Source organism: Epinephelus lanceolatus, chromosome 11 (assembly GCF_041903045.1).
Source record: "Epinephelus lanceolatus isolate andai-2023 chromosome 11, ASM4190304v1, whole genome shotgun sequence".
In the NCBI taxonomy this organism is placed as follows: Eukaryota; Metazoa; Chordata; class Actinopteri; order Perciformes; family Serranidae; genus Epinephelus; species Epinephelus lanceolatus.
This window is the reverse complement of record NC_135744.1, coordinates 41,886,337-41,895,706: the sequence shown is the minus strand read 5'-3', so window position 1 is coordinate 41,895,706 and position 9,370 is coordinate 41,886,337. Positions and strand designations below refer to the sequence as shown.

General features: G+C 45.3%; 1 protein-coding gene across 1 annotated transcript; it reads right to left on the bottom strand.

Annotated features, from left to right (window-relative positions):
* Positions 1 to 1,757: 1,757 nt before the first annotated feature.
* Positions 1,758 to 9,110, bottom strand: LOC117269452 (olfactory receptor 52Z1P-like). Its single transcript, XM_033646475.2, has 2 exons — positions 8,188 to 9,110; positions 1,758 to 1,935 (listed from the first exon to the last, which is right to left on the bottom strand). Exons 1-2 carry the CDS (start codon positions 9,108 to 9,110, stop codon positions 1,758 to 1,760), a joined length of 1,101 nt encoding a protein of 366 aa, XP_033502366.2.
* Between the last annotated feature and the right edge of the window lie 260 nt (positions 9,111 to 9,370).

Genomic DNA, 9,370 nt, shown 5'->3' with positions numbered 1-9,370 from the left:
AAGGATTGGATAGTTCATCAATATGAATTTTAAAGTCAACCAGGAGAATGACAGTGGGGGACATAGCACGTACAGATGTTAATAGTGAGGAGAATTCAGTGAGAAAGACTGAGGAAGGCTTTGGTGGTCAGTAGATGGCAACAATAATGATGGGTTTGGGACCTGTGAGTTTTACTGCTAAGCATTCAAAAGAGGAGTGATTGGGGACAGTAACAGCAGTGACTTTGATGGTCTCACGATATAGCACAGCGAGTCCACCCCCCCGATTGCAAAAATTCCAAAGAAAGGCAATCTCCAAGATTGTAACAACTGGAGAGGCATCACATTGCTGTCCATACCATCCAAGGTCTTCTGTAGAATCCTTCTAACCAGAATCGACGACGCAATCAACACCAAACTGAGACAGGAACAGGCAGGCTTCAGGAGAGGAAGAGGATGTACTGACCAGATATTCACACTAAGGAACATCATTGAGCAATGCCTGGAGTGGAACAACACACTATACATCAACTTCATCGACTTCCGGAAAGCTTTTGACAGCTTACATTGCAACACCCTGTGGAAGATTGTGCAATCCTGTGGAGTTCCTCCAAAGATAATTGCACTGATAAAGATGTTTTACAACCAGTTTGAGTGTAGTGTGATCACAAACGGCAACCTCACTGATTTGTTCCCTGTGGAATCTGGAGTACGCCAGAGATGCATCATCTCTCCCATCCTCTTCTTGATTGCCATCGACTGGACCATAAGGAAAACAACCTCGGATAAACCGAGAGGCATCCAATGGACACTCTTCACCCAGCTGGAAGATCTCGACTATGGTGATGACCTGGCCATTCTCTCCACAAACCACACTCATATGCAAGAGAAGACCGACAGGACTGACAGATACGCCAGACAGATGAGTTTGACAGTTAACACCTCTAAAACCCAAGTGATGTGCATTAACTCAACACCCCCTGCACCAATCACTGTGGATGGCAAGGCACTCGACTATGTTGAAGAGTTCACATATCTGGGCAGTAGACTCAGCAAGGACAATGCATGCAGTAAAGACATCAGCATACGGCTTAGTAAAGCCCGCAACACATTCGCCATGCTCCATACCATCTGGAAGTCAAAGCAGTACAGCTTGAGAACCAAGATCCAACTGTATAACAGTAATGTTAAATCAGTTCTGCTGTACGGCTCAGAATGCTGGCGGGTTGTTGAGAGTGACATGCAGAAGGTCAGTGCATTCCACAACAGATGCCTCCGGAGAATATGCCACATCTTCTTGCCTGACAGGATTTCAAACCATGACCTGTACACAAACACCAGCTCTCGCAATGTGGTGCTGGAAATCAAGCAACGCCGACTCCAATGGCTTGGACATGTCCTGAGGATGGACCAGAACTATATTCCCAGAGTAGCCCTGAGATGGACTCCACCTGGGAAGAGAAAGCAAGGCCGGCTGAAAACCACCTGGCGGAGAACTGTGGCCTTGGAGCTGAAAACAGCAAACCTTTCCTGGGGTGAGGCACAGCATGCTGCACAAGACCGGACCAGATGGAAGCAGATCGTCGCAGCCTTATGTTCCTGAAGGAACAAAGAGGACTAAGTAAGTAAGTAAGTAAATTGATGAGCAGGGTGATTATGAGGAAGCTGAAAGACAAGCCTGGCAGGAGCAGAGGAGTAGAGAGTCTGCTGTTAGCCGCCATGGAGTGTTACACAACAGCAGGGTAACCAGACACATGTCGCCTGGTCTAGGCGGCAGATTAGCACCCAGGACTTGGTGCCCAGGGAGAGGAGGCAGAGAAGCAGCAGATGGTCACCAGAACAGAGGATCCGGCAGAAGCCAGCACAGCGGAGAGGTTCACACAGGGCAGGCACACTAGGCATACGCTGCCGGGTCCAAGTAGCAGGTTATCCGGCAGGCACTGGGTGGGGTGGCCTCTGCGTTAACGAAACACAGGAATGTCAAGGTGCTGTGGAGAGGAAGCAGAGTAGCAGCAGACTGTCCTGATCAAGCGTGCAGTAAGGCACACCAGAACAGAGAGTCCAGCCACAAGGAGCACAGCGGAGACCCGACAGTCCCAGGGCCGCAGGTGAGGCTTTTGCCAGCAGGGTTAGGTTCCAGACTACCAAGTGACAGCAACAATTGCACCAGGCAAACCAAGACAGCCGGATTATAGAACAGCTGTTTCGGTGTCTCAGAGTGTTATATCAGAATTGAAATACTATCTAACAGATGAAGCAGAGTCTGACTGGACAGACAATATTCAGGGTTCAGTGGCTTAGAGCCAAACAAATTAAACAAAACAGCGGAGGAGGCGCGGCAGCAGCTTGCCAGGGGTCCCTTCGCTCTGCCATGTCAATTCCCTCCTCCATTTGTGGACATTAAGGAGGTGAATCTATCCTCCTAGGAGAAGATAGATTACCTCTTAGCAGAGAGCCAGGACCTGTTACAGAAACTGTCTGAGTCTGTTGTTCCCAATCACAACAGACAGAGGGGGTTTACTCCCTGTACTTCCTGGCTCCCAAGAAGACAAGAGACTTCAGACCCATTTTGGATCTCTGTATCCTACGCTAATACAATGCCTGCAAAACATTCCATATGCTAAACATCAAGCAGTTACCTGATACAGCCGAGCGATTGGTTCACAACAACTGATTCAAAGGATGCATACTTTCATGTCGAAGTGGCTCCAAAATACAGGAAATGCTTACTTTTCACCCTCCAACGTATGGCCTACGAGTACAACACACTGCTGTTTGGCTTTTCCTGGGCACCTCACACTTTCAGCAAATGTGTGGAAATGGCGTTTCGACCTCTGCATAACCATGGGGGTCTTCTTTTATCTCAACAACCTAATCATCATTGCCAAGTCCAAGAGAGTGCCTATGTTCCACACAGCCCAGTTCATCTTACACCTAACCACAGTGGGGTTCGTAAGCAACTGGAAGAGGAGCAGCCCCCGACCACAGCATTGGGTGTAGTATCTTGGACTGTGCTCCATGCGCGCAGCCTGCAAGCCGCTCTGTCTGAACACAGATTGATGGTCCTGCGACAAGCAGTTATTAAGCTGCAGCTTAGCGCACTGTCATGTAGATACTTGGGTTCATGGCAGCAGCCCACTCAGTGGTACCATTGGGACTACTGCATATGCAGCGCCTAAAGAGGTGGATGCCTGGATGCCAAGAAGCACAAGTGGCACTAAGTAACCATTTCCTACTCAGTATGGGACAACCTAAGATACTGGAGGTCCCCACAACAACTGCACTGTGGTGGCCTACATCAAGAGGCAGGGCGGAATTCAACCCGCTACCTGTTTATGGTGGAGACTCTGTGGTCATGGGCCTCAGAGCACTTATTGTCTCTGAAGGCTCTGTATGTTCCAGGACTAGAAAACAGGGGTGCCGACCTCATGTTGAGGGGAGATCCCTTACCAAATGAGTGGAGGCTCTACCCTGAGGTGGTGAGGGAAATTTGGACTTGGTTTGGGAAAGCTGAATTAGATCTGTTCACCAGCTGATGCAACACTCACTGCCCGCTATGGTTCTCCCTGGCGGCACAAGGCCACCCCCCCCCCCTTGGGGATGGATGCATTTGCACACGCCCCATGGCCATGAAATCTGCTCTATGCCTCTCTGCCCCTCTGTCTAATCCTTCCCCTGTTGGAGAGAGTGAGTCAGGAGCAGTTGTCGGTCATTCTGGTTGCCTCGGGGCACTGCTCGGTGATTTGGTATGCAGCAATGACTCAATAGATGGTGGCCCAACCCTGGAACATCCCCAAGTTCTGTGGGGCTCTACCTCATGAGGTGGGCTTGACAGGCGCCTTGCCAACTCTAGGTGAGTCCACCACTGCCTGTTACAAGGCAAAGTGGTTAGGGTTCCAATGCTGGTATGAAGAAAGGAGGCTAGATCCCTTGTCGTGTGCAGTTGGCTCTATTCTTTTCTTTTTGCATTGTTTGATGGATGGTAGGCTGTCATACATGTCAGCCATCTCTTCCTGCCATGAGGATTTTGTCAACACGTCTTTGCCCGCCTTCTCAAGAAGCTGTTATTGCAGCGGGTCAGAAGGCAGCACCTGGTGATGCTGACCTCCTCCCCTAAAAGCGATCTGCCATTGGTGATTGTGGCATTGATGAAGGATCCCTTCAAGCTTCTGGAGCACTCCTGTCTGTAGGCACTTTCATTCAAGACAGCTTTGTGTTGACCACAGCTAAGAGAGCATGTGAACTAACTGCCTTGTCAGTGCACCCCAGTTGCTTGGTGTTTCATGGTGACCACAGTAGGGGCTTCTCTCAGACCAAATCCCTCCTTTGTTCCCAAGAACACAAGGAGCTCGTCTAGGTCAAGAGTAATACAGTTAGATGCTTTTTGTCCTCCACTCCATGATGGGAACAGGGAGGCAAAATTGCATCTGCTCTGCCCAGTTAGGCATTTTATGTAGAATGCAAGGCCCCCATCAGATGCACTAAACCACAATTTGTGTGCTTTGGTGACGATGTGGCCATTAAGGCCCTATCCAAGAAACGCCTTGCAAGATGGCTTGGTGAGTGCATCTTCCAAGCCTCCAGGCATGTGGGCAGGAACCTTCTCACTGTGGTCCGCACACACTCCACATGTTTTGTGGCACTGTTAGCGGTCTTTTCAGCAGGGTGAGTGTTGAGGTCATATGTATGGCAGCATCGTGGTCTACACCCTGTCTGTTCATACAGTTCTATCTCTTGGACATGTTGGGTTCCATTTTACGGTCTGTGCTCGCTGGAATGACACAGGACTGGTGAAAAGGGTTGGGGGTATATCAGGAGTGCTGCACTTGACTCCCCTCTGGGTGTGATACACCAACATATTTCCGTGCTCCTTGATGACCCAGGAAATGTGGTGAGCAGGGTGTCTATTGCTTGTCTTTTGACCCCTGCAGGGTTAGGCAACAGTTCTACCCAGTTCAGTTGTTTATCACCTGGGTTGGTTGGGGCCCTCCAATTCTCCACTGCAGTGGCCTGGGATATAAAGAAGTGAGCAGGCTATGGCGACTAACCTCAAGCCGGTCAGGATCAGTGGAGCTGGGTTGATGCTATGTAGCCACAGGCATTTATTCATCAGGCTCTACCCACTGTACCCATAGAGTCAAGTGTGAGATAGAACAAAGGTTACGATATTGTAACCCTAGTTCTTTTAGCACAGGTGGAGCCCTCTACCTAGGGGACCTGTCGCCGCTGCACCGCTCACTGAAAAAGGGTAGGCTTGTCCTGACAGGCGGGCTATGTTTATGCTTGTCTCAGTGTGCAAATGCATGCTTGTGATTAGAGGAGTATTACCTATGGAATCCAGTAGAGGGAGTGCTTAATTTGTAAAATTAGAAGTAGGGGAACACTTTGGGCCTCTGAGAGAGCAGTGTTCCCCTACTCTCAAAAGTGGGAGTGGGGGAACACTGCGGGACCCGAGCCGCCTCACTGCGCAACTCCGAATGGAATGGTTGTGACATCTCGTGTTGTCACGGTACCACAATTGAGACCTACGGTACGATACCAGTGAAAGTATCATGGTTCTGAGTAGTATCACGATACCACAGCAAAAATGAGGCAGATGTGCCTTTTGTCATTTATAAAAAGATAAATCACTTTTCTATAATACATCAATGATATTTCAATGGAATAAATTACTTATTGACTTATTCATACTTCAAAAACAGCATCAATAAGTGATTAACATAGGGGGGATCAAAATAAAATAAATAAATAAAATATAAATCAACCAGCCACCCTCCTCCCCTGACAAGTAAAGAACAGTCCCTAAAGTGCGGTGAGGTTTGTGGAGCGTTACCTGCCACAAAGACAGAAATGTGAACGGCTCGTTTCTCCTCTGACACGCCACATACCTGTGTGCCGCCACAGCTCGGTTGTCCAGGTACTACTGGGCAGTCATGAGGCCAACGAAAGAGGAAATTAGGCTGCTGGACCTGGAGCTGGACTTCTCTGTCGCTGGTAAGCCGTTATCTTGTGCCGCGGAGCCACCGTAAGCTATTTGACCACCGTATTCCTGTCTGTGACCCCCGTTCAACCCACAAACAGCAGGATTCGCCTTTCGTGTCTGCTGCTGGTTGAAATCTGTACTCACACAGTGTGCTGAATGATTTATTTTGCTGGCACAAAACTATTTTTAGCTGCAAATGCGAGTAAAATGCTCACATGTAGAGCTCTGTGGAAAACAAATCACTGCCAACAAGTAAAAAGAAATAAATAATAACTTTCACTGCTCAAAGATACTCACATGTCTGGAAAACAAACCACTACAGCAGCATATTGAGTGCCAGGTGGCCAGCACGTGCCGTTATTGACCAGCGCGCGCCGTTGGACGGGGCATGGACACTCACCCTCTTGCGATTGGACTTTGAACTTATCCCACAGTAGTGGTACATGAGGCACCGTAGTACTATGGTACTCCACCCTGCAACATTAGTGACATCAGCCAATACTGTATGTAGTTTTTAGATGTGAAAAGTTCTAGACCCATGCAAATTAGTTCCGGAACGCATACCAGGGCCTTTTCTGAAAAGATCCTGGTATGCGTTCCAGTATGTTCTGGCTCAAATTAAGCACTGAGTAGAGGGATCCATTTGTGCCAATTGAACTAGGGTTACAATAACGTAACCTTCGTCAGGACAGTGCCTCAGTGGGCTTCTTTGCCTCTGCATAGAGAAAGTTGCATGTACATATGAGAATCCTGATTATTAGGAATGTGTTAGGTGTCCTATACAGTGTCTTTATCTTTCTGTGTAAACAGTTTATTGTTTTCATTTGTATTCTTATCTAACTTGCACAAACAGACAGAGAGCAAAATAGAATACAGCACATAAAGGGTGCAGTGAATTTCCACAGCGACTTTCTCATTTCTCTTTAGATGTTATACCATATTATTGACCTTTATATAACATCTTGTCTTGTGATACTGCACGTAATGGTACATTTAGGAGTTCTTTCCTTTTATTCACTGACCTCAGTCGGCTTTTAGAGTAAGATTCTTGATCCAGTTGTCCTGTATGAACAATGACTGATGAAAGAATTATGTTGAAAATGCAGATTTGGATGCTACATCTTGGTAATAGAGTTGTAGAGGCTCCACAAATAAATCCATGATTAATGTTGTGTAATATGTTTTATTTATATTGTGTTTATAAGCACACAGGATTGGGCACATAAATATTTGTCTTTTTATTGTTTGTGTGGAAGACAATCATTTCAGCTGTAAGCAACCTATTATCATATCCTAACTGACAGTGAAGTCATCTCTTTTCCCTTTAAGTAATTCTACATTTCACACCCAGACCCAGCACAAATTCACTAGTTTGGTTCATATATATAAAAAACCTCAACAGATTCATTTCTAAAAATTTTGATTATTAATATTTTCAATAAAACAACTCAAGGAGGCTACAGAATAATGATGATGATGATGGGAAATCTCAAGCAGTGACTATTTATGCTTTATTAATTACAGCAAATTATAAAAACCATAATGCTAGAATCTGCACCCTCTATTAAAATAACATAAAACTTTCAATTCTAAAAAAAGACTACTTTCACTACTTATTCATTCTTAGCTAATTGTGAGACTCAGAGCACTTAACTGATAAAAAGAGTTTATATATAAATCTTCAAAAGCCAAGGATAACATAGACTTGAGCAAAACACTGCACTACAACCCTTTAAAAGAAGTAAAACATCAGGTTACCAAAACCAACATGAAAACATTATAAGTTTTTGTATTTATTTTCATCTGAAATAATTGGAACAGCCAGGAAAATTAAAACAAACAGTAGCCTATTCATGTTAGAGTTCACAGAGCAGATAGTGTGAAAGACAAAGGTGCGTTTTAAAGTCCCAGTGGTATATTTAGTCCACGTAGGCACAGACAGACAGACAGACTGAAGCTCAGCACATTATGTGCACAAGGCCTGAGCTTCAGCCTGGTAATGCCTCAAGAAGCCCACATGGCATGACAAGAATTCAACTCTCCAAATGTTTTTCTCTGTGCCTGCTGGTCTTGTTTTGTTTTCAATAGCAAATGTGATTAAACAACATGGAGAGACAGGAGATTCTGTATGTCATGTGTTTCCATCAGTCCTCACAGCACCATGCAGGACACACTTTGAATGCATGGTACCAGCAGCCCTGTTGGCTACATTATTTGTTACTTGCCTGCTTTTTCTGCTGAAAAGCCTAAACAGTCGATCTCTCACGACTTGAATACTCAATCCGTAGATTGCTGGATTAAGAAGGGGTGGGAATATCAGGAAGTACACAGATAAAAACAACTTGCTTTGGTAAGGCAGGTGCTTAATATTGAATCGACTTTGTGCTATTTCTAAAAAGCACCCAATAGAGTAGTTAGTTACGGCGAGCAGGTGTGGGGTGCAAGTCCGGAGGGCCTTGAGCTTGGATTTCCTGAATGATAACACACATATCCTCAGGATGTGTGCATATGAATAAAAGATCATGACAATCTGTGGCAGTGTATACAGAACCACAGATAGTAGGCCAACAATGTTAACAACAGATGTATCTGTACAGGCAAGTTTCACAAGTGAGTAATTCATACAGTACACCTTTTCTATGGTTCTCTCACAGAACCGCAGCCGAAGAGTGAAAATTAAAACAATGATAAATGCCAGCATGGGGTACAACCATGTGAAAACAATAAGTTTAACAACTCTCTGTGACATGATTGTATGATAAAGCAGCGGATAACAAATGGCCACATACCTGTCATAACTCATAGCTGCTAAAATGGTGAATTCAGTGATAGCATATGTGTGAACAGCATAGATCTGCGTCTGACAAAAGGGAAGAGATATTTCATATGAGTGTGACAGCAAGTTGCTAAGTACTGCTGGCAGTAGGGCAGTGCCTCCATACAGTCCATTCACAGCCAAGTTACACAGCAAAAAATACATTGGCTCATGCAGGATTTTTTCACAGTAAACTACTCCAATTAACACTATATTTTCAGCAACAATGGTTATGTAGATAATCAGGAAGGCACAGAAGTACAGTGGCTTCAGGCCCTCCATTCCATAGTAATCAGATAGATGAATAGTTGTCACCTCAGAGAAATTTTTCATGACGACACAAATCTATCTTCGAGCGTCTGAGTAATTCAAAAAATACAGTTACACTATCTGAGATGAGATAAGCTTTGTGTCATTCAACTGCACTGATCAGCTTTTATATACTCTTAATATCAGCAAACAATACTGTTACAACCCAGCTCGCAGGGGAAAGGGAAGCAACACAAAAATAATCTGACTAATCAAAAATAAAAGGAAAACAAATTCTGACTATCTAATCTAGCTTTTAAAAACAAACAACAAAAAACCGGACC

Coding starts and splice junctions, on each gene's coding strand:
- LOC117269452 (XM_033646475.2), bottom strand. CDS start 9,110: ATGAAAAATTTCTCTGAGGTGACAACTATTCATCTATCTGATTACTAT. Junction 1,936..8,187: donor CTTTTCAGCAGAAAAAGCAG/GCAAGTAACAAA, acceptor TCGTTAACGCAG/AGGCCACCCCACCCAGTGCC.